The 24,970-nt window shown below is 45.3% G+C and overlaps 2 protein-coding genes and 6 non-coding genes across 8 annotated transcripts; 5 read left to right on the top strand and 3 right to left on the bottom strand.

Annotated features, from left to right (window-relative positions):
- The first annotated feature begins 440 nt into the window (after positions 1 to 440).
- On the top strand, positions 441 to 511 carry trnag-gcc. The gene has a single exon. It is a non-coding gene; the product is annotated as a tRNA-Gly (tRNA).
- A 2,150-nt stretch (positions 512 to 2,661) lies between these two features.
- Positions 2,662 to 2,767, bottom strand: LOC117532521. The gene has a single exon (XR_004566879.1). It is a non-coding gene; the product is annotated as a U6 spliceosomal RNA (small nuclear RNA).
- Positions 2,768 to 5,901: 3,134 nt separating this feature from the next.
- Positions 5,902 to 6,059, top strand: LOC117532525. Its single transcript, XR_004566884.1, has one exon. It is a non-coding gene; the product is annotated as a U1 spliceosomal RNA (small nuclear RNA).
- A 317-nt stretch (positions 6,060 to 6,376) lies between these two features.
- On the bottom strand, positions 6,377 to 6,567 carry LOC117532526. The gene has a single exon (XR_004566885.1). It is a non-coding gene; the product is annotated as a U2 spliceosomal RNA (small nuclear RNA).
- Positions 6,568 to 6,715: 148 nt separating this feature from the next.
- LOC117532517 lies at positions 6,716 to 6,832 on the bottom strand. The gene has a single exon (XR_004566874.1). It is a non-coding gene; the product is annotated as a U5 spliceosomal RNA (small nuclear RNA).
- A 459-nt stretch (positions 6,833 to 7,291) lies between these two features.
- trnag-gcc lies at positions 7,292 to 7,362 on the top strand. The gene has a single exon. It is a non-coding gene; the product is annotated as a tRNA-Gly (tRNA).
- A 5,412-nt stretch (positions 7,363 to 12,774) lies between these two features.
- LOC117532512 lies at positions 12,775 to 21,535 on the top strand. Its single transcript, XM_034195860.1, has 6 exons — positions 12,775 to 12,829; positions 19,910 to 20,440; positions 20,528 to 20,730; positions 20,812 to 20,877; positions 21,207 to 21,271; positions 21,440 to 21,535. The coding sequence occupies exons 1-6, from the start codon at positions 12,801 to 12,803 to the stop codon at positions 21,533 to 21,535; spliced, it is 990 nt and encodes a 329-aa protein (XP_034051751.1). The 5' UTR covers positions 12,775 to 12,800.
- Positions 21,187 to 24,436, top strand: LOC117532513. Its single transcript, XM_034195861.1, has 7 exons — positions 21,187 to 21,271; positions 21,440 to 22,058; positions 22,138 to 22,276; positions 22,355 to 22,564; positions 22,680 to 23,442; positions 23,520 to 23,768; positions 23,849 to 24,436. The coding sequence occupies exons 2-7, from the start codon at positions 21,555 to 21,557 to the stop codon at positions 24,369 to 24,371; spliced, it is 2,388 nt and encodes a 795-aa protein (XP_034051752.1). The 5' UTR covers positions 21,187 to 21,271; positions 21,440 to 21,554; the 3' UTR covers positions 24,372 to 24,436.
- Positions 24,437 to 24,970: the final 534 nt, after the last annotated feature.

The following is a 24,970-nucleotide window of genomic DNA, read 5'->3' as shown; positions in this document are numbered from 1 at the left end:
GAACAGACACCACCATAGTTGTCCCAGTCCAAGCCCTCGCGGTGACCCTCACTTGGCACTTCCACATCCCAGGCCACACCCTTTCCCCCAGCTGCGCTAGCATGGTTCGTGGCTCTCACCTGTGGCTTCTTTGGCATTGAGTCCAAAAAAGACCCCTGCTGCTGTGCTGCACTTTGTGCTGCACTTTGTGCCCCCGGTTGGAACCTATCTCTTTAGTAATACGCTTGAGTTGTGTGGCATGTTATACGTGCTGACTCCGCGGCATTAGAAAACACTAGTTTGATGCTAAACATCAAATCCATTTAAGGGAGGAACACTAGAATGTCTTTACGGATATAGATCTTATAATGAAATATAGAGGCGTGGTTGCTTGAAAAACAGTCTTTGTTGGCTGAACTTTTCGCCTCAACTGCCGTATGGTGGTTTGGCATTATAATTCAGCATTGGTGGTTCAGTGGTAGAATTCTCACCTGCCACGTGGGAGACCCGGGTTCGATTCCCGGCCAATGCAATAGACAGTTCTTTGTTGTCTGAAAATAAAGTATAATGCCTACACCACTTGGACTCTGCAACAGCAAACACACAGGTCTTTGGAGTGTACAAGTAAAGAGGGATGTTCTCCGTGCCGACTCCCATTGATTTGAGAACTCGGTGAGATGCTCGACATCAAATCACTGTAAGGAAAATGTCTGTCTTATGGACAGAGTTAACATGGGACTTGTCCTTCAAATGTACTGAGGTACGCACAATGGAAATGTGATGTCAACTACCAATGCAAATTCCCTGCCACCGGCTAGACACATTTGACCAACTATGCCTACACACATGCAACACTTGGGGGTTCTCTATGCATGTGTCTGAGGGTAAAATAATCATCATTCTGTATATAAATATGTTTGTCAATATCATGGACATCTCCTGCTAAATTGAGGTCCACGAAGCTGACACAAGATACCCGCAGATAAGCACTCATCTCGGACTAAAATCCTCAATGCATAGCAGTTTTAATGGCATGCCCCCATATTATTTTGTTATTCAGTGTTACCAGGGGCACGAACTTCTGACCGGTGTTCCCTCTTGGTTTAGTCCGTGGGGGAGTGCTTAAGTGTGGGTACACAGGTTCGCCTGGTGCACAAGGTTATGGAGGTGGGGGTCTTGCTGGTGCTCAAGTGTCCATATACGTCACCCCATATTCACATACCTTTTACCCACCTTAAGAGACACTATTTTGGGGTACAATTTAACCATTTTCACCCCTCTTTTCTGGTTCTTCCAAAAGTTAACTTAGACTTTTTCTGACTCTGGAGGAATGTAACGGGAGTTGTCAGGGGACTATATCCGCCTTAAGAGTCACTATTTTGGGGTACATTTTTATCCATTTTCACCCTTTTATATGGTTCTTCCAAAAGTTAACTTAGACTTTTTCTGACTCTGGAGGAATGTAACGGGAGTTGTCAGGGGACTATATCCGCCTTAAGAGTCACTATTTTGGGGTACATTTTTATCCATTTTCACCCTTTTATATGGTTCTTCCAAAAGTTAACTTAGACTTTTTCTGACCCATGTACATCACCCTGGATCTCTGCCTGTGAGTGTGGGATCAGTGACTCTGTAAGCAGCAGCCTGTCCTCTGGGTGGGATTGAGCCAGCTGCTGGAAGGAGCTCTCTGGGTCACCGCCTGCTGCTGCGGCTCTCTCCCCCCCTGTATTCACATCACTTTTACCCAGCTTTCACACACACACACACTCATTCCCGGGTAAGAAAGCCATGTGCATCACCCTGGATCTCTGCCTGTGAGTGTGGGACCCTGCTTACAGCAGTGACTCTGCTGTACATTTCACGAGTCAAATGTGGATGAAATGGACAGGTTTCATGCTGTTACATACCTGGGTTACATAGTGCTGCGAAGCAGCCTGTCTTCTGGGTGGGAGAGAGCGAGGTGCTGGAAGGAGCTCTCTGGGTCACAGCCTGCTGCTGCGGCTCTCTCCACCCCTGTATTCACATCACTTTTACCCAGCTTTCACACACACTCATTCCCGGGTAAGAAAGCCATGTGCATCACCCTGGATCTCTGCCTGTGAGTGTGGGACCAGTGACTCTGTAAGCAGCAGCCTGTCCTCTGGGTGGGATTGAGCCAGCTGCTGGAAGGAGCTCTCTGGGTCACAGCCTGCTGCTGCGGCTCTCTCCCCCCCTGTATTCACATCACTTTTACCCAGCTTTCACACACACTCATTTCCGGGTAAGAAAGCCATGTGCATCACCCTGGATCTCTGCCTGTGAGTGTGGGACCAGTGACTCTGTAAGCAGCAGCCTGTCCTCTGGGTGGGATTGAGCCAGCTGCTGGAAGGAGCTCTCTGGGTCACAGCCTGCTGCTGCTGCTCTCTCCCCCCCCTGTATTCACATCACTTTTACCCAGCTTTCACACACACACTCATTCCCGGGTAAGAAAGCCATGTGCATCACCCTGGATCTCTGCCTGTGAGTGTGGGACCCTGCTTACAGCAGTGACTCTGCTGTACATTTCACGAGTCAAATGTGGATGAAACGGACAGGTTTCACAAGAGAAGCAACCTCACTTTGACTTAACTGGAAGTTCTGAGTACTTCTTCCACCTCTGCTTGTTAGGAATCGGGATTTATGTTGGAAAAATCATTACAAATTGGCAATGAGGAACGCTTCACGAATTTGCGTGTCATCCTTGCGCAGGGGCCATGCTAATCTTCTCTGTATCGTACCAATTTTATTATATGTGCTATCAAAGTAACACAATATCTCCCTGCATCTGGGGGATATTCCCAGGTCTCTGAGCAAGGTCAACTTTGTATTATGGTAGCAGAACACATAGAGCTCAAAGGGAGCAAAACACTGGGTTTACATGGGCCGAAAGCTGCAGACAGAAGCTGCGCTAGCATGGTTCGTGGCTCTCGCCTTTGGCTTCTTTGGCATTGAGTCCAAAAAAGACCCCTGCTGCTGTGCTGCACTTTGTGCCCCCGATTGGAACCTATGTCTATTTCAAGCCTTATCTGTCTTTAAGGGTTAAATGTGGTTGATGGGCTGCTTTGGCCGGCTCAGAGGCAGGAACCGCCACGCCGTGTCCTTTGTCGTTGCAAAACTGCCCTGCCTCTGACCCGTCCAACTCATACTTACCTGGCAGGGGAGATACCATGATCACCAAGGTGGTTCACCCAGGGCCAACCTCATGCTCCTCAGAAAACCATCGCTTCAAAGATGCCCGCATGCTTACTACTTCCTCCAACCGGGTGAAACTTTCAACTTTTGGAAACCCTGAAGCCAGAAGAGTATGAACACGTCAAAATGAGGAACTAGAACTCATTAGACTTCCTCCCGCTCAGACACCAACCAGAACCATCAACATGTCTCTCACAGCCAATACAAAGAGCCCATTCAAGTGACGCAAGAGAGACAATATAGTTGCAATCGATCATCGACTGGAAGCGATAACATGACAGTGGAGACAATCATAGGCACGAACTACATCCCCCTCCCTATGTCCAGTCCAACGCTCAGTCCGAAGGCAGATCCCCTGCCAACGCACGACCCCAGTTACCAGGGGGGGGATTAAACGTAGGAACCCAGGGACCCTTCAAGAGCCAGGAATACACTAGATTACATAATGACAAAACCTCACCACTCCTCAACCCCAGGGGGAGGAAGTACTCAGGGAGGACCCCCCTGATAAAGCACAGGCAAGTGTCCCTTTGGTCCTACCTATTGCCATCAACCAGACAAAAGAAGCAAGGGATTCAACATCACAGAAACGCCCGCAGGAGTCACCACAGTCAGATGAACCCTCCCCCCCCTACGGGGACTCTCCCTCCCCAACCTCAAATCCCTTACTTGAGCCCGAGGATGTAGTTGCCGCCCCTTCGGCTACATCCATAAAAAATATCTATCTGGATAAGGAAAGGGCTATAAAATCCAAGAAAAAGAGATCAAAGAAAACGCCCCAATGGTGACACTTTGAAAACCATGCCGCCCTGCTTTTTCCCATTTGCTCCGTATGCCCCCCATTTCCATTGCATCTCTCAACACAAGAGGCCTAAATGATCCTGTAAAATGTCAATCAGCCTTCACGTTTCTACATTCAGAAAATCATGACATCTGCCTACTCCAGGAAGGTATATAAATTATAGGGACAATTACAAGATGTTTGAGGACAGATGGAGCCATGGACAATCAGTGTGGTCGGGGCGATAACAAAAACCGGTCTTCTGGGGTTGCAATCTTATTTAAAGGGAATCATTTTGACATTCAGAGGGTACAACGCATATCAGATGGTAGAATTCTCTGTGTAGATGTTGGGTGGGGTGATGCCAATCTGAGAATCATCAATGTGTATTGCCCTGTTGATCTTCAAGAACGCCTAGAAACACTAAAAGCAATCCAGCCACTCCTTTTATGTGGAAGGGAGATCAGACAATTTTAGGTATAGAGATTGGAAGAGGCATGGAAAATGTAAATTGGAATAGCAGACTCCCAGCAATTAAAGGGAAACTCCTTAGGTGGGAAGATAGGGCACTTACTTTTACTGGAAAAATCCTTGTCATTAAGGCGGAGATCCTTGCATCACTGACTCATCTAGCAGCCACCCTGCCTGTACCAAGAGCCTTTCAAACAACCTTGAGAAGATCAATTTTCCAATTTATCTGGGGTTCGCACCAGGAATACTTGAAAAGAGAGATCATGTATAAACCATTAGAAAAAGGAGGGAGAGCAGTCCCAGAGCTGGGGGTCAAACTGGAAGCCCTATTTTTAACACCAATTCTAAATGCTGTGTTATCTGAAAAGAACAATAGCCTCTGGACACACTTTGCAAAACTGTGGGTGGGCCGGAAGTTTATTTCTGGTACAGGCAAAAGAGCCCCTCTGAACATCCCCCATGCAGAGACTAGGCCACCATTGTATGGCAGAGCTGTGACCCTCTTTAAGAGAGCCGCCTTAGACAAATCATCTGTAGGCGTGGTGAACAGAAGTTGTGTTGAAAAAAGCCTCTCACCTCTGACCTCAAGCCTAACACCAATAGGGATATTACCAGAACAGAAATGCCTGCAAATATGGAAAAATGTAAACTCACCATTCCTCTTTAACGCCCATAAGGATTTGGCATGGAAAACAGCACATAGTTGTCTCCCAACAAAAGCGTTCCTGTACAGGAGAAGATGCTCAAAGAGTGCAAAATGCCCCATTCTAAGTTGTAGCTCCGAGGAAAATGTGGCTCATCTTTTTTGGTATTGTTCATGTGCGAAAAGGGTGTGGGGGACACTAAGGCCATGGTTAACTGCTCTTTATAGGGGACCCAATGAGCAAGATGTACTTTATGGTGATTTAGAACCCAAGGATCCTGAAAGACATCAACGGTGGTGGGCTGTAATTAATTGCTTGAAAGAAGGAATTTGGAGGTGTAGGAACTTAACCGCCTTTAAGAAATGCCAGATGCCCACACAGTCAGTGGTAAAGGTTGGCCTCACAATGGTCCATGACTACATTCTCAGGGACAGAGTGAAGTGTAAGGAGGCCGAAATTAAAATCATCTGGAAAATTGATGCCATATTTTTAACAAAAGAACTGATGGATGCACTTTAAATGTTTAGTTGTTGGGAAAACTGAAGATTTGATGCACTTTAAATGAATTGTTGTTGGGGAAAAAAGAAAAAAAAAAAAAAAAAAAAAGATTAAATATAAAAAAATATCTAAAGATATTGAGGCACTTTAACTGTACTGTTGTTGAAAAAGACTAAACATTTTTGATGAATTTTTAAATGAATTGTTGTTGGAAAAAGAAAAATGTATTTTGAAGTAATAGGATTATAATTGTGTTGTTTTTTTTAAAACAGAAAATATGTACATGCAAGTTTATCTTTGTAATTTATGTGCCTTAAAACAATAAAGCGTCAAAAAAAAATTGAAAAAATTGGTTCACCCAGGGCGAGGCTCGGCCATTGCACCCCGGCTATGCTGACCGCTGCGAATTCCCCAAATGTGGGAATCTCGACTGCATAATTTGTGGTAGTGGGGGACTGCGTTCGCGCTCTCCCCTGATTATAGTGTTGAAGAAAAGGTCAAAGACAACTATTACAGCTTGCATGTGTGGCAGCTTCTTTGCTCCAGGAAAGACTTTCTGGTGCCAATGTCCTCCCCAGAGCGTGTCCTTGCTTTGGGCTCGAAATATCTCTGTCCCTTGCAGTGAGCCTCACTCTGCGTGCCACGCTCCAGAGCCAAGGCAAGTTCAATGTGTCACCTTTGGCATTGAGTCCAAAAAAGATCCGCTGCTGATGTGCTGCAGTTTCTGCCCTCAATTGAAACCATCTGTTTTGGTTTCGAGATGCGTCTTTGTTTGTTTTTCCACAAGGCAGGAGATGGGTGCACCGTTCCCGGAGGCGCTGCAATACCGGGTCGATGCGTGGAGTGAACGGGGCAAGCCCCTCTTTCAGCTCCCAGTGCTAAAAATCCATTTAATATATAGTCCCCGTATAGGGGACGTATCAGATATTAAACTGATAAGAACAGATACTACACTTGATCTTAGCCAAAAGGCCGAGAAGCGATGACCCTTAACGTTTGCTGCGGGAGACGGACTCGTTGCGCAGTCGCCGCAGGTCTTGGTGCGGCTCTTTTGACCTGGCGTAACCGAGGCGCTGGGTAGCTTGGATCGCCCAGGTGCTAACGACTGCTCTTGTCTTTCTCAAACTCAGAATGCTCAGCCAAATGGCCAAGCCTACCAAAAATAGGTTGAACTCGTAGGTGTTCCTCTCCACGGAAGTCTTTAGTAAAAGGCGAAAGACTTATACGTTTTGAAGAGAAACCAGAGTAATTGTGGAGGCTGTCCTCGAGAACAGACACCACCATAGTTGTCCCAGTCCAAGCCCTCGCGGTGACCCTCACTTGGCACTTCCACATCCCAGGCCACACCCTTTCCCCCAGCTGCGCTAGCATGGTTCGTGGCTCTCACCTGTGGCTTCTTTGGCATTGAGTCCAAAAAAGACCCCTGCTGCTGTGCTGCACTTTGTGCTGCACTTTGTGCCCCCGGTTGGAACCTATCTCTTTAGTAATACGCTTGAGTTGTGTGGCATGTTATACGTGCTGACTCCGCGGCATTAGAAAACACTAGTTTGATGCTAAACATCAAATCCATTTAAGGGAGGAACACTAGAATGTCTTTACGGATATAGATCTTATAATGAAATATAGAGGCGTGGTTGCTTGAAAAACAGTCTTTGTTGGCTGAACTTTTCGCCTCAACTGCCGTATGGTGGTTTGGCATTATAATTCAGCATTGGTGGTTCAGTGGTAGAATTCTCACCTGCCACGTGGGAGACCCGGGTTCGATTCCCGGCCAATGCAATAGACAGTTCTTTGTTGTCTGAAAATAAAGTATAATGCCTACACCACTTGGACTCTGCAACAGCAAACACACAGGTCTTTGGAGTGTACAAGTAAAGAGGGATGTTCTCCGTGCCGACTCCCATTGATTTGAGAACTCGGTGAGATGCTCGACATCAAATCACTGTAAGGAAAATGTCTGTCTTATGGACAGAGTTAACATGGGACTTGTCCTTCAAATGTACTGAGGTACGCACAATGGAAATGTGATGTCAACTACCAATGCAAATTCCCTGCCACCGGCTAGACACATTTGACCAACTATGCCTACACACATGCAACACTTGGGGGTTCTCTATGCATGTGTCTGAGGGTAAAATAATCATCATTCTGTATATAAATATGTTTGTCAATATCATGGACATCTCCTGCTAAATTGAGGTCCACGAAGCTGACACAAGATACCCGCAGATAAGCACTCATCTCGGACTAAAATCCTCAATGCATAGCAGTTTTAATGGCATGCCCCCATATTATTTTGTTATTCAGTGTTACCAGGGGCACGAACTTCTGACCGGTGTTCCCTCTTGGTTTAGTCCGTGGGGGAGTGCTTAAGTGTGGGTACACAGGTTCGCCTGGTGCACAAGGTTATGGAGGTGGGGGTCTTGCTGGTGCTCAAGTGTCCATATACGTCACCCCATATTCACATACCTTTTACCCACCTTAAGAGACACTATTTTGGGGTACAATTTAACCATTTTCACCCCTCTTTTCTGGTTCTTCCAAAAGTTAACTTAGACTTTTTCTGACTCTGGAGGAATGTAACGGGAGTTGTCAGGGGACTATATCCGCCTTAAGAGTCACTATTTTGGGGTACATTTTTATCCATTTTCACCCTTTTATATGGTTCTTCCAAAAGTTAACTTAGACTTTTTCTGACTCTGGAGGAATGTAACGGGAGTTGTCAGGGGACTATATCCGCCTTAAGAGTCACTATTTTGGGGTACATTTTTATCCATTTTCACCCTTTTATATGGTTCTTCCAAAAGTTAACTTAGACTTTTTCTGACCCATGTACATCACCCTGGATCTCTGCCTGTGAGTGTGGGATCAGTGACTCTGTAAGCAGCAGCCTGTCCTCTGGGTGGGATTGAGCCAGCTGCTGGAAGGAGCTCTCTGGGTCACCGCCTGCTGCTGCGGCTCTCTCCCCCCCTGTATTCACATCACTTTTACCCAGCTTTCACACACACACACACACTCATTCCCGGGTAAGAAAGCCATGTGCATCACCCTGGATCTCTGCCTGTGAGTGTGGGACCCTGCTTACAGCAGTGACTCTGCTGTACATTTCACGAGTCAAATGTGGATGAAATGGACAGGTTTCATGCTGTTACATACCTGGGTTACATAGTGCTGCGAAGCAGCCTGTCTTCTGGGTGGGAGAGAGCGAGGTGCTGGAAGGAGCTCTCTGGGTCACAGCCTGCTGCTGCGGCTCTCTCCACCCCTGTATTCACATCACTTTTACCCAGCTTTCACACACACTCATTCCCGGGTAAGAAAGCCATGTGCATCACCCTGGATCTCTGCCTGTGAGTGTGGGACCAGTGACTCTGTAAGCAGCAGCCTGTCCTCTGGGTGGGATTGAGCCAGCTGCTGGAAGGAGCTCTCTGGGTCACAGCCTGCTGCTGCGGCTCTCTCCCCCCCCTGTATTCACATCACTTTTACCCAGCTTTCACACACACTCATTTCCGGGTAAGAAAGCCATGTGCATCACCCTGGATCTCTGCCTGTGAGTGTGGGACCAGTGACTCTGTAAGCAGCAGCCTGTCCTCTGGGTGGGATTGAGCCAGCTGCTGGAAGGAGCTCTCTGGGTCACAGCCTGCTGCTGCTGCTCTCTCCCCCCCTGTATTCACATCACTTTTACCCAGCTTTCACACACACACTCATTCCCGGGTAAGAAAGCCATGTGCATCACCCTGGATCTCTGCCTGTGAGTGTGGGACCCTGCTTACAGCAGTGACTCTGCTGTACATTTCACGAGTCAAATGTGGATGAAATGGACAGGTTTCACAAGAGAAGCAACCTCACTTTTGTGAAGTTAAAACTTCTTTGCAGCAATGTTGAGCGCATCATCAAATGAGGGAAACTGGATTCACCTGTCAATACACTGATATTTATTGAGAGACAGACAATTACATACGGCCTGGAAATCATCCTAGTTTCACACTGTCCTTGTGCTCCACCAAGGTAATCTCTGAACCAAAAGACACAAAACATCTAACCAACACGAGGAGAGGCGGGCTTCCAGAAAGCCCGCGTATAATCAATAGCCGATGCAAGACAATGATCTGCTTGTCTCAAAGAGATGCTGCTAGGTCTCAAACCCCCCACGGATATCGGAGAAGCGTTTGACCTGTGACCTCAACCATACAGAGGGGTCTTTGAGTGACTACAAGCAGATGTTTGCAGTATCACAGACTCTAAGGAACCATAAAAGACTCTATAAACAGATCAGATGAAAATATTCTCTTACAGAGTCACTCTTTTTATCAATCTATTGATAACCAATTAACATTAGTCTAAGAATATTTCAGTCAATACTTAAAATCAATAAGCGTCCTCAGAGTTGGGTGGGCTCAGATACATTCATTACATTAAAAATAGAACAAGATTGAAAAACACTTCAATCACCATGATTGAACACAGTCAATCATAATAAAAATCATCTCTCTTCAGTGCTTGGCATTTTTGTCAAAAGGTACAATAATAAACACATGGGGTACAGAATATTATAGCAAAATATATGTTTCAAAAATAAGATCTTTTATCATTTATCACTCAGTTAATCTCATTCATCAAACACAAATTCTAAATCAGCTTACATCTCAAAGATTTACTTCAAGGCAATTATTTATTAAAACACAATTAGAATTTAGGATTTATAATAAATCCAATTGAGGTATTAAATCAGAATCATGAGAGATCCAGCTAAGGTTCCTAGTTAAGGTATAAATTCACAGTGATGATTCGATCAATCTGTAATCTGTAAAGTTACAGTGTCCTCAATCTTTAACATTACTTTACGTTTACTTCATTACGCTTTATTCAAGAGTAAGGCATGATATTTAATTAATTACATTACTTCAACTATCAATCATTATGTCATTTCAAAATCTGAAGGGAAAGCTAAACAATTCTCAAGATGTTTAACAATCTGAAGAATCAAACATTTTATTGTATAACAACCTGAAAAGGAAAAAATCAAAACATCTGTTCTTTATTCAGAGCATCAACTGTAATCAATATCAAAACATCTGTTCTTTATTCAGAGCATCAACTGTAATCAATATCAAAACATCTGTTCTTTATTCAGAGCATCAACTGAGATCAATATCAAAACATCTGTTCTTTATTTAGAGCATCACTGTAATCAATATCAAAACATCTGTTTTACCTGGTAATGATTAAGGATAGTAACATTGTCTGTTATAATATTAGAAATATCTTATTGTTCAATACCTTATAAATCTGAAAATATCAATTAATTAATTTAGTGTGAAAGTGTAATCTGATCAAATATATTTATCACCACTATTTAACACATATCTGTTCATTGGGAATACAAAAACAATCATTAATTGTACATCTGTAATCATCTGGTCATTCAATTCAAATGTTATCTTTGTACGAGAGCTAGAAGACATGTTTTCCTCCTCTCTTTTATGACACAGAATGTCTGGTGTGTAAAGGCATCCTGATACTGTAGATTAGCACTGAGGTGCTGATTGGCTCAAAACTCTTCTTCATCAGAGCGCCATAACTCAATTATCTGTAGATTAGCACTGAGGTGCTGATTGGCTCAAAACTCTTCTTCATCAGAGCGCCATATCTCAATCCCCCCCAATTGCTCTGCTTTTGTGGCTCAATTCAGTGAGCACTTTATGATCTCCCAGTGAAACAGAGGCTCATCTGCCTGCATTCCTTCTGCTATCTGCTTGAGAGCAGAGCACCTGCCTATTCCAAGTGGCACATCCAGATGCCCCCCCCGTGATGGGAGAGGTTATGAAAACATCTGCTCCTCCAAGAAACATAGAAACCTTGTATGAAGCCATCGCTCGTCCTGCGAGCGAAAATGAAGAAGCATCCCATCTCATCAGAAAGTTGAAGATTAGAATCCTCTCATCTCGAACGACCTCCTTGCCCGTGGATAAGTTGCTCTCTGCAGCCGCAGAGTGTGATCCTCTCTCTCTGACCCTTGGCCTTCAGAGCTGTCCTAGTTATTGGGTTAACACTTGATAGGGATGTTTTCCTGAGTGCAGACAACTCAAGGTAATGGATTAACACATTATCATTCAATTACAAAAATAGGATAGGCCCCCTCAGAATGATTTGGGAGCCTTCCTGAGACATGCACATTATAAATGTAAGGTTTGTGTTAGTAATTTAACATGCAAGAATCATATACTCATCAGTCCAAAGCAGATAAATGTTATTTTAAGTTAAATGTGAGCTAGTCCCTGTGGAATAACCCTTTCTCAATGATTATAAATGTTATATTAATTCACCATTTACCGTTTGATCAAGGATTAGTTTATCAGAAGTACATTTCCTCTTCCATAAAACATAGGTTTGAGAAATGAATGTTCCAATATGAAATCAATTGCTCAATTTCTCAATATAATTTGACTCTTCCCTCCCTTTTCTTACATATTGTCACATATGAAATAATAACTTAGGAGTCTATTTAAGCATGGTATTGTCTATATAAGCTATTAATCGACAAAACTCAGAGTCAGTATGCAACTCGCAAATATCTCTCCTCCTTCCTATCCCTCTTTACTCACTTTCCCATCTCTTTCTCTCTTATTTCTGTTAGATATGAAGGAAAAACATACAAGTCCATGTAAGCATCTGAGTTACCACCGTTACCAAACGGTGTGCCGCGGCACACTGGTGTGCCGTGAGGCAAATCCGGGTGTGCCGTGACAACCATACATTATTTTTTCAATATACAACTACACAAAAATAATCATTTATTTTTCAATTTACTATATCAGTACTTTGTAGGTTTATGTACGTAATATGCGCGACTTGCGCGTCCACATCTCCACGTGCAGTGCTGCATAAACATGGCTGAGTCAGCGATAACTATCGAGGGGTGGAGGTATGCCCATTATTTTTATATCACGCAGTCTATTCTTCTTCTCTGTCTTCCGGTTGTTGCCTGTATTAAATGACAAATACACACTACCGCCATGGATTCGATATGAACGAGGCGGCAGTTAGCAGCTAGCGGCTAGCTAGTAATGATCTAGTGATATCGGTAATATTAACTCCATTTAATACAACATTTACGGTACAAGATTCAATCATACAGCCCATGTAGTATGACAATGAATTACAGCAAACATGTGCAATATATCCATTATTACAGCTCCGTGGGATGGCAGTAAGACGATATGGATCCGTTCCCATTGTGCATCCATGGGTAAAGATAAACGCAACTCACATTGGTTCCTCATACAGCATATCTGTAAACTACGTGTATTCACTGAATTTCACTCTCTGCCTTTAACGCTCGTTGTAGCTCCAAAAGCTCCATCCAGAGCCTGGCTCCAGCACCCTCCCTGTGAGCACAGTGTGCTCTGATTGGTCGGGACACGTAACATGAACGTGCCGGGCTGCGCGGTCCCGTGGATTAGATGCGCGTTCATAATGCAGAGGGAAATAACTCTCAGAATAACGTTATTAGCAAATGTTTTACAACTTGAGGAACGAATGTTTTTTAATAAGGGCTATACAAGTGTTCAAACTGGGTAGTTTATTTAGTTAAAAATTATCCAACGAGTTACAGACCACTCTTTCCCCATGTAAGTCAATGGGAAAAGTGTTTTCGGGCCTGGCAACCAAACCGGAAGTGTAGTACCGCCGTTTGGCCAGCACGAATATTTTCATCTGAGTCCGGCGCACTACCTGGGGGCTTGACTACCGCCGCCTGCTGGTAAGGAAAGTTATTGCCACTCACGCATGCGCAGTTTGTACGTGCTCGGCGAGGAAAGTAACGAGTAAAGTACCGAGTTACTTTATGTAGATAGTAACGAAGTAGTGTAATATATTACATTTTTTTTTTAAAGTAATACATTTATAATTTGTAGTTCCGGACCATGGACAATGCAGCTTCCTTGCATTGACAGTTGTCTGTGTTGAATTTCTGCTGAGTTTCCTTTGCCTCATTTTCTATTTTGTGACCTGTCTGGTGTAAATGAGTGTGTTGCTGGTTTGATGAAGCCTAATTTGATAAAGTTTCAAATTCATTTCGGAAATATTTCGTAATATAGTTGTCTTTGTCACATTTTATTTGGCATTAGTAAATAATTATGCACATTTACAGATATTTTACATAATATGAGTGATAACACGTGTTATAAGGGCTATCTTTTCACAATAGGTGTGCCTTGAGATTTTTTACTTGTCCTTTGGTGTGCCTTGGGCACAACAAAGTTTGGGAACCACTGGCATAAATGATAGTGGGCGTCTGAGGGTGTCATTACTGAGAAATGTCAAAGAAATTCAAAACCTTACATTTTAAAACAGGTTTGCATTCCTCCACTTAAGGTGACGTTATCATTGGAAACAATAAACCGAACTATTTTGATGTAGAATTTATAAATTGAATCGTTAGAGCAGAACAAAATGGTTGTATTGTAGCCTGAGTTCCGTGCAGCCCTAGTTTCAACAGGTGTAAACATGGTCCATATAATGTGAATACATGCAGAAGTAGACAGTAAGAGGCCCCTGACATCGTATTTGTTAAAATAGTAGGGGCTCTTCACTCTGCATAGCAGTATGAATAGCCTTAAAAAACAAACAACCCACTCCGTGGTAACGAGAGTCATATTTCTGACCCATATGCCCTAAGTGAAGCCGTTAGTCTCATCTAACTGACCCAAGGGTTGGTGCTGGTGTGACAGTTCCAAGTGTTCAGAATTCCAGCTTCCAGTTCATGGCTCGGTGGGGGGGAGCAGACCCACGTGAGACAGTGTCAATGGCTGTATTGTTCAGTGTGAGGAGCGTCATTCTCTCTGGGAGCAGGAAATGGTGTCCATTCTCGGACCAAACCATTAATGTCATGTAGAGCAGCCATAGCATCTCTGTGACTGCACTCAGCCGGACTGTAGCAGGGTAGAACTGGGTGACTAGTGAAGCTGTCCAACGCCATTAGACAAAATGGAACCTCGTGCTAACAAAAAGGACACAGGGTCATCAAGTCTCTCTTTACCATTGGCCTAATCATAAACAAATTAGTGGGAAAAATGTGGAACACTAATCCATCATGTGGAATGTTGAGGTAATTTAAATAATTACTTATGGGTTGAAATCAAATTAACATTAACATTAGAACCAAAGTCAGTTAACAAATTGGACTTGCACAGATCAGTAATCAATACACCATTTTTCCAGCTCCGTGATGAAAACGATAACAGGCAGGGATGCAAACTTGTCATCAATAAAATATTATTGGGGTATGGACAGGGTTGCTAACTTTGGGTACCTGGCTGGAGTGAGATTTTGATATCATGGGTTTAATTACACACATGCGCACGAAGCGACTGCTATCGTGTCCGTAGCGGGACCTTAGCATATATTTAGGATATATATATATAATATATATATACAAATACACAATATTGGACACAGACTATAAAGGGCACACAGTTTCATTAAATAATGAAAGTCAAACACATGTTTGTTTCCACTGTTTTATTGTGTGCCTGTCGCGATAAGCAACTTATTGACTTATCGGCTCCCGAGTATTTGTGTTAGATAATCTATGGTAGGGCTAACCCATACAGTGGTGGGGCTCAAATCAGTATTTGAAATGTAATTACATACACGCTATATCGCCCCCTTGTCAGTGAAACGCCACGCGTGAGGTTTAGAATATTTCCCTGTCTCAATCCAAATTGAACTGTATGAAATTAAAATAAAATAAAAACATTTGTCTTGTAGTAAATAAAAAGGCGACCTGGAGCCAATCCTGCCATTTCCTCACAAGTGAAAGAGTTCACATGCTGAAAACCCAACCCCCGCAGGGGGTCTGGGGGGATTCTCCCCCAGGAGATTTTTGAAATACTAACATAAAATACACATTCTCTCTTTTAGAGGAAAAAATAAATCCATCTATAACTACGCGACATATTTAAATGAAGCTGAAACTACTGCTCCTCCCATAGGGAAGAGGCTGTGTGAATTACTTCGAATTACTTTGAAATTACCCCATTGTTCTTTGTGTCAAAATGGAATGTTTCTGGCTAACGTTAGCTTAGGTACTCAGATCTTGTTCTTGAGTACAAGTAGAAGTACCAGAGTGTAGGAATACTAAGTTAGTGAAAGTACTGCATTCAAAATGTTACTCAAGTAAAAGTAGAAAAGTATTGTCATCAAAATATAGTGAAAATAGCGACAGTAAAAGTAGTCGTTGTGCAGATTGGTTTATTCCAGAATACTATATATGATATGTTTTATAATGATTGATCATGAAAGTGTTCTCAAAGCTGGTAAAGGAGAAGCTAGTTTGAATGACTTTGTATACTGCATACGGTAGCTGGTGGATTTACTCCAGGTGGAACTAAAGTCTGATTAAACACTTGATTAGATTTCACATCATTCATCCACAGCTGAAAGTAACTAAAGGTATTAAATACATGTAGTGGAGTAAAAGTACACCATTTACCACTGAACTGTAGTGGAGTAGAAAAATAAAGCAGCAAAACATTTTAGATACTCAAATAAAGTACCAGTATCTCAAAATTGTGCCCAAGTATAGTACTTGTTAAGTTTATGAACTTAGTTACTTTACACCAGTGGCTATACTGATAGAAAGACTAAGCCTTGCACAGAGGCAAGAAAAGACATTTTAAAAATGCTCAAAAGTTCTGCCAAAAAAACTGACTGCTGAAATTAGATCTTCCTTTGTGCTATGGTCATAAAACCCCCAATGGGTCGCGCCGTGGTCTGCTTCAGATTATCTTCTCCTTCCAGAGGTCACGCCTGTCTCTGACCCCGTGTCTTGCGTTTTATTTTATTTTCTTCTTCTGCAGCACCAAGCAGAGTATAGAAAAGGATGTTGAACTATATTTAAAACTGTAATTGAACTTCAACTCATATCCATTATCTGATTCCAGTGGCCAGTTGGAAACAGATAATGACAAAGTTTTCATTTTGCATCAATCGTGCAAAAAGGTTCAATCACCATTGTGTCTAAGTCTTGTCTTATCTGCTTTGTTTCGGAATGTGTTAAATACATTAGGTTATTTTATTTTCATTATTATCATACAATACATAGATTAAGAATAAATGAAACAAATAATACAACATTGACCTATTTGAGCAGACAGATGACCCGCAGTTATGCCTCTGAGGTTCCCGGGTGTAAAACAGAGGCTTTTTTGCTATTTATTTTCCTTTTGCGGAAATTTAGATTAATTTTACCTTGGCTGTGGACTGATTAATTTATTAGTTGTTACAAAAACATGCACAAGACGGCAGGTATACAAACAAACACGAAACAATTATACAAACAAACATGAACCCGCAACAAATATCAGGTGACAGCTAAACTCATCCAGTTTAATTTTAATCCGAATTAGGGAAACTTCAGCGGGGGTAGGGAAATATCAGTACTTATTTTTACTTATTGTTTTTTTATTTTTATTTGTATTTTTATTTATTTTTTTAAACAAAATCCAATTCAATAATCCGTAAGTTTATTAAACACAGTGTGAATGTAATATTCTGCCACCACCCTTCCCATTTAATAGCTCAATTTAGTTCTTGAGCTTATGGTGTGATTAACAGAAAATACAAGTTTGTGTTGTTAAACATTAATTCAGTTGATGAGCAATAAACTACCTTATTCTCAATCAAAACCACTATGCAAATGTAGTGGTAAAACTGCTCAACCGACCGAGAGCAGAGATATTAATTAATTTAATTAATTCTAAGAACGGAATCTGCTGAAGAGTAATAACCACATTATTCTCAATCAGCAACTTTGACTTAACTGGAAGTTCTGAGTACTTCTTCCACCTCTGCTTGTTAGGAATCGGGATTTATGTTGGAAAAATCATTATAAATTGGCAATGAGGAACGCTTCACGAATTTGCGTGTCATCCTTGCGCCTAGGGGGCGAGGATAATCGGGCCTGCTCAGGCTCAAAAAGTCTCATTTAGAGTTCCGCCCCTCCCGTTCATTTCTATGGCATTATCGTTTACATCTTGTGTCCACCCATTGGTCGGCTCACTTAGTTCTAGTACTCTGATTGGATGACGTCTCATTGAGCGGGGAGCGTCTTGTCTTCACTGTAAATGAACAGCCATCATAACTGACAGGCTTTTGAAAAGGTAACATAAACTCCGCTATTACTCTTAACACGACAGTCCGTTATAATGTAATATAGATGAATGCCAATGTGTTGTCTTTTAACGTTCGCGCATATTAGCATTGGTAACAAGTTGCCGCTAAGCCAGAAACACACCGGAGCTTTCCGGCCGTTTAAATCCGTAAATACTTGTCATTTAATGTTTATTGCTGTGCTAACGTTTATGAAGTTAACATCTGTATGCACAATTCGTGATTAAAAGTTGCCAATCCGCCATTTACAGTCTTAACAGTAGAACTACGGCAACAACATGCATTTCTCCTGCACTTTGCTAGGTGCAAAACACGTTATGCTTTTTTACTTTGCACTAACGTAACATTTAAATGTTCATGAAGTTAATGCTCATGGTAATTTGTATTTACTATGTGGTAGTGTACTAAAGTTAACATGTATATGAAGGCTACCATAGGGCGAATATTATTATTATAATGTAATAAGTATCATTCATTTAAAGTCAGACCTCTGAGGTTAATGTTGAGCTGATGGAAAAGTGTTATCTTTCAAATCAGAACCAGCTTTTACTCATGTTATTTTCCTTATTTCTATTCAGACTGTTACTACATGTTTTTTCTCATTTCATATTCTGTTATTAACTTGTTATTCTTATCATCCCTCTTTATTTCATCCTGTGTACTATCTGTGTTTCTCTCTCGTGCACCTGAATTCAAAGGCCTTCTTCTCCAAAGAGAGGCTTTGTGCTAACTAACTGCTGTACTTCACATGTACTTGTGAAGTACTTGACTGCTAGCTTCTAACTGAGTCAGAGCTGATGCCCCGGCCACACGAGGACGAAAACGGCCGTTTGCGTTACTGTTTAGTGTCATATAGACCATTCGGCCATACGAGGACGACCGAATACGGCACTAAACGACTGAGGAAACGATAACGGGTCCCAAGGTGGATAGAACGGCATACGCAACGCTCTGGGGGGTCAAACGGCTCCGTGTGTGCGCCCAATACGAACATTTTCTGATAGTGATTGCGCAATAGCAATAGCCCCGCCTCTCCCCACCTCTTCTGCTCACCTCCGCTTACCCCGCGCCATTGCTGATGTGTTTCGCCACCAACAACAACAACAACAACAATGGCGGATCGCAGAGTTGCTATCGTGCTCCGGACGCTACTGACCATGCTACAGTTCTTTGTGCAACATCTACAGCAGACTTACACATCCAGGGGGGGTCTTACTCGCTGCTTTTGTGGATATGTACTGCAGCTTCAGCGATCATTTTCTGATAATGATTGCGCAATAGCCCCGTCTCTCCCCACCTCTGCTGCTCACCCCGCGTCAAAGTAAACTGCACACTGAATTCAGATTATTTATCTTTCTCTCGATATGGACATAAACGCGAGAGAAGTCTAATCTGACAGGACGGAGACACCTCTCAAACTACCTAAACTAGTTATAAATATGTTTATTTTTACTGTCGGCCGGGTCACTCATTACTGGATCAGCTGCTGCATGAGACAGACACTGACGCTGTCCGAAGAGAGGGTGGAAAAAGAGAGGCTCCGTGTATTTTTATTATTATATTATATAAAGTCGTTATTCATTTGTTTTAAAGCTCAATAAATAACAAAGAAGACCTTTGACCGGCACTTTTATAATTTTGTCGGAAGGTTTAAACTTTAATACACGTTGACTGGCGAAAAACTCTGCCCGATTCCCTCGGCCCCCACCGCGGAGAATAAACAGAAGGACAACCATGCTTCTTCGCTACTTTTGTGGAGGAAGTTACAGCGCCACGTACAGGCTCCTGCATATGTACTGCAGCTTCTCCAGCGGTTGGAGCTAAACGGAGCGGTCTCGTGTGGACAGACACTATCCGGATAACTATTGCGTGTGGACGGAAGCTTGTTTGCGATTGCGTTTGCGTTAATCCTATGCGTTTAGCCGTTTTCGTCCTCGTGTGGCCGGGGTCAGACCCCGGCCACACGAGGACGAAAACGGCTGAGTGTGTGATTTTTATTTTTGCTGTTGTAAGTTATTGTCTTCTGTTTGCTATTGTAATAATGTGTTTTTATTGCATGTACAGCACTTTGGCTCGACCAAAAATCGTTTTAAAAATGTGCTATATAAATAAAACTTGATTTGATTTGATTTAACTGTTTTTGATGTGATTTCAGAAGAATGGATCACAAACCGTCCTTCACCTTCCAGGCTGGTACATCAGACCTGCAGCTGAAGGCCAGCAAAGAAGCTGTCAGAGTCTCCAAAGACAACCTGAAGAGGGCAGCCCCGCGCCTCACCTCCAACACCAGGGAGCTGGCTGAGACACAAGCTGTGTCAAGGGTCTCACTGCTGGGGGGGAACCCGGCGGACCGCTGGCAGCTCCTCAGCCAGACAGAGCTCCAGTTCGGTCAGTACCGGGGTCAGACTTTCCAGTGGCTGCTGTCCAATGACGTGGGCTACACGGCAACAATTCTGGCAGGGCATCAGGGAGAGCGTGAGGTGGGGGATGTCAGCTGCACTCCCCTCATGTGGAACAAGGATGCTCTGCTGGAGTACGCCGGGCTCTTCACCGCAGTGATGGCAGCTGTGAGCAGGAAGAGAGCACCGGGCATGGCTGCAGAACACGAACAGCTGGTGGGCTTTGGGGTATTCACAGCCATGACGTACAGGGAGATGTACGAGACTGTGGAGAAGGAGCCAAGCACGTAAGGCCATGTGGGACTTTCATCACTAGCTGTAGAAATACTTGATGTGATATTAATCTAACTGTTGCCTCTCAATCTCAATGTCAGGTACAGGAAGTGGCTCAGGAAGCAGTCTGTCAGGAGGCCCGGGTCCCAACTGGCGCAGCTGAAGGAGTATATCGACAGAAGGGACAAGGAGAAGCAGCCTGTCGCCTCCTCAGCTGCATCAGCAGCCGCCACCTCCCCAGCTGTCTCCCCCTCCACTACATCTCCCCCCAAACAGCGGAGGAAGAGAAAGCCAGCGTTCCTGTGTATGTATCATGTCAGTGGAGTGTTACTGTGTCAGTCAGGGGTTGTGTGATGAGTGAACATTTTTTAAATTGTGTCTGCAGCTTCCTCAGAAGACGAGGACGACCATCTGATGGTGGAGGCAGCGGCTCAGGTGGAGGCTGATTTAGGTAAGTCTGTGCTTTGTGTCATTATTAAGCTTTGTATAATAACATCTATTTGGTATGTCAAGTGTGTTTTTCTGCTGTGCACAGCTCCTGCTCCTCCTCCTGCTCCTCCTCCTCCTCCTCCTCCTCCTCCTCCTCCTCCTCCTCCTCCTCCTCCTCCTCCTCCTCCTCCTCCTCCTCCTCCTCCTCCTCCTCCTCCTCCTCCTCCTCCTCCTCCTCCTCCTCCTCCTCCTCCTCCTCCTCCTCCTCCTCCTCCTCCTCCTCCTCCTCCTCCTCCTCCTCCTCCTCCTCCTCCTCCTCCTCCTCCGTCCTGGAGTCCTTCACGAAGATAGAGGAGCTTAAGGCGAAGGTGACTTCAATCTTTGGCTCCATCCTCAAAATGGACTCCACCAAGAAGGTGAGAAATGTAATGTAATGTAATCACCTTTACCCTCCTGAAATGTAAACCCTTAACATCTGTCTCTGTTAAACACATACAAGACTAACAATACAATGAAACAGTGTATAAGGCAATCAGAGTATAAGACTATATGTTTTTAAATGATTATATGATCATTTGACACAGGTGACCAAGAAGCTGGCGGGAGCCGACGCTGGTACCGCTCTGTGGATGAGCAGCGTGGGGAACGAGCTGGGGCAGGTCCGTGCTGACGGCCGCTGAGGGCTACGGCCTGAGAGACATGACAAGGGGCCTGCAGGAGCGGTACCAGCTGGCAGGGAAGGAGCCTCCACAGGTCCTGTATGTGGACAGGGACTGCTGCCGGAGGGACGGAGGCACCTGCGCTGCAGCTGCTCTCTTCCCCGCCTGGCCACACCTGGCTGTCAGGCTGGACATCTGGCATTTTATACGCCGACTGGCAGCAGGTGTGACCTCGGAGAGCCACCCCCTCTACCCCGAGTACATGCGGCGTCTCTCCAGCTGCATTTTTGAGTGGGACGCGGAGGACCTGTCCATCTTGGAGACGGCCCTGCAGGCGGACGGGTCCAGAAGGACGCCGTCCAGCAAGGAGATGGGTCGGCACTGCCGCCGCCGAACGCGTGGGGTGCAGGAGACCGAGCGTCTCCTTGGAGAGGCGGTGGAGGCGTTCATGGGGGCCACTGATACCATGAACGTCCCCCTGCTGGAGCGGCACCGCATGGAGCAGATCCTGGAGACACAGAGGCAACACATCCCCTGCATTCAGGTACAGCTCTTACATGAAACCATTCAACATGTTTTATGTTAAGACAAAACACTGATTAATCAGAGCCTCTCCCCTTCAGGATCCTGCTGGTGTCCGCCTGTACACCAGGACGGGACAGCTGACCCGGGGGGGGGGGGTGTCTCTGCCCGTCTACCGCTGTGCCCGTGGCTCCACGTCCCTGGAGTCCTTCCACCTGCACCTCAACAGGTTCATCCCGGGTGAGGCACCGTGCTCTAAGAGTTCTACACTTTCTCTCCCTGGGTGTAAAATCCTGACGTTTGTGTGTCATGTTGCAGGCTCCTCTGCGAGGGGGACCTTTTTCCAGATGTTCCTGTTGGAGGGGCTCACGAGGTGGAACGAGGACCGGGGAAAGGCGGCAGCGGGGGCCGAGGGGGCCGGCACCAGCTGCTACAGCGGCCAGGAGCAATACACTCTCCACCAGCTCACGCAGCAGTTCTTCCAGAGCACGCTGGTGGAGAGCTACGTGAAGCTGCTGCAGTACACAGGTGATGCTTCAGAGCCGATGCTTCTGGAAGGTTTCTGTGTGGGGCTCTGCAGAGAACACCACCAGGTGAAGAACAGCTGTGATATTAAGAATGTATTTACACTTTTCTTCCTCAGGTGAGCTCATCGGGATCAGCTATCTGTACAACCAAACGGGAAAGGTTCTGCAGCCCCTCCCTGAGGATCCCGATGACAGCGAGGAGGTGACTGTTGAGGAGGAGGAGGAGGAGGAGGGATATGACCACGACAGAGAGAATTTATTTGATCTTCCTGCTCCTCCTACTCCTCCTCCTTCTGCTCCACGGCATCCTGCTCCACGGCATCCTGCTTGGCGTCCTGCTCCACGGCATCCTGCTTGGCGTCCTGCTCCACGGCATCCTGCTTGGCGTCCTGCTCCACGGCATCCTGATCCACGGCATCCTGCTCCACGGCATCCTGCTCCACGGCGTCCTGCTCCACGGCGTCCTGCTCCACGGTATCCTGCTCCTCCTCCACGGCGTCCTGCTCCTCCTCCTGCTCCTCCTGCTGCTCCTGCTCCTCCTCCTCCTGCTCCACGGTCTCCTCCTCAGCTGCTGCTGCAGCATCCTCCACCTCTTCCTGGGCCTTCGCATCAGGCCACTGCTGTTAATGTTGCAGCCCCCGGCTACCAGCAGGTGCGTCGGCTGGCCCACGGTCTGGTGGAGATTTGTGAGAAGGGAGACATCACCCAGGAGGAGGTGGAGGTGCTCGTGGGTCTTTGGCAGAACCTCCTGGATGTGGATAAGGGCCGTGTAGTGTATCCCTCACGCTACAGGGCCCAGCTGACACACGGGAGGTTCAAGAAGTCAAAGACCTCCACAGCCAACACAGAGGCCGTCCCCAGGCTGGAAAGCATGAAGCGGTAGGTGAAGCAGCCCACTGCTGTGTATGCTCTCTTACAGGTTTTCATATCCACTCACCTCTCTCCTCTGGTTCCAGCTGCATGGTGGGAACAGGCAGCGGCCCCGCCACGTGGCCCGACACCAGCCGGTTGGTGGAGGACATCTTCATCCTCCTCTGCCAGGTAATCCCCAGCAGCAGAACACAGTGGGGGTTCCTCCGGAGCCGCTGGACTCTGGTGATCACGGCATACGACCAGGTCAGAGCTACGGTTTATAGATGTCCAGCGCTCGTAGCCAGGATGACCCTCCAGCTGTTTACGGTCAACCAGCAGACCCTCTCTCAGTGGTGAGTCTGTTCATTCACACAGGACAATCTTCTGAGGCCCCGATAACATCTCTTATTAATCCTCTGTGTTCACTCTGCAGGCACAAGAGGTGGACAGCGGCCCAGGAGAAGATCATCCTCACCTCTGGGATCCAATCGCTGCAGGCCCCCCGGACGGCAGAGGAGGCCCTTCTTTCTGAGACGTCAATTGAGGAGGAGGAGCCCCAAGGAGAGGAGCCGCGAGCAGAGGAGCCCCTGCCTGGCCCTGGCACCCTCTTCAAAGAGCTGCGGCCCCCGGAAGAAGCGGAGCCCTTTCCTGCCACCCCCTCTTCCTCTTCCTCTTCCTCCTCCGCCCCCTCCTCCTCCTCCTCCGCCTCATACACTCCCAAGTCCACAAATTACAACCGTCTCAGACTGCAGAAGCAGCAGGCGGAGGCAGCTCAGAGGGGGGAGAGTCGGAGACTCAGAGCCCCGTCTCAGAACAAGTGCTCCTCCTGTGGGCTGAGAAAGATAAAGGAGACGGGGCACAGACTCCTGGTGAAGGCCAGCGGGGAGAGAGTGAGCTACTGCCCTGTTTTGGCCAAAGAGAGGAGCCCTGAGGAGTGGTTGGAGTCCCTCCAATAAGAAACACTGGACACAATAACATGTATATAATGTAAATATATTTTTCAAATAAAGAGTTCAAACTTAAATATCTGTGTTGATTGACTTGCTGTGGTTTCCAACACTCGTCCTCTGCTGTTGTTGCGCTTCAATTGAAGTTCAGCAGGTTTCAAACAGGAACGTCCTTTTGCCTTTTTAGAAAACTCTATTTTAAATAGTTTGAACAATACAGATAAAAACACTACATTGAAAAGACACATAGTACATAAATGAGTGATTAGTAACATGAGTACAGAAGAACCCAGTATGTGAGAGTCCAGAGACTGAAGCTTTCCCACAGTGGGTGTGAAAGAGTCGTTCCTTAGGGCATCCTGGCAGGAGGAGATGTCCTGGAAACGTCCTCAAAGCAGGTGTCAGAGTCGTTCATTACAGCATCCTGTGGAGCCATGATTTCCTTTATAAACCTGATGGCTCATCTCGGGTCAGGAGGGCAGGGTGATCCACAGGTCTTTGATCTGATTGGATGAAAGCTTTTACACCTTTGAGCAAGAGGTACAGAAATGCAGGAACTCTCTTTTTTCTCGCAGTCTGGCTATAGCTATGGGTGAGTACATCTGTCC

The sequence above is a fragment of the Gymnodraco acuticeps genome, unplaced genomic scaffold (genome assembly GCF_902827175.1).
Source record: "Gymnodraco acuticeps unplaced genomic scaffold, fGymAcu1.1, whole genome shotgun sequence".
In the NCBI taxonomy this organism is placed as follows: domain Eukaryota; kingdom Metazoa; phylum Chordata; class Actinopteri; order Perciformes; family Bathydraconidae; genus Gymnodraco; species Gymnodraco acuticeps.
This window is presented reverse-complemented; position numbering and strand designations above follow the sequence as displayed.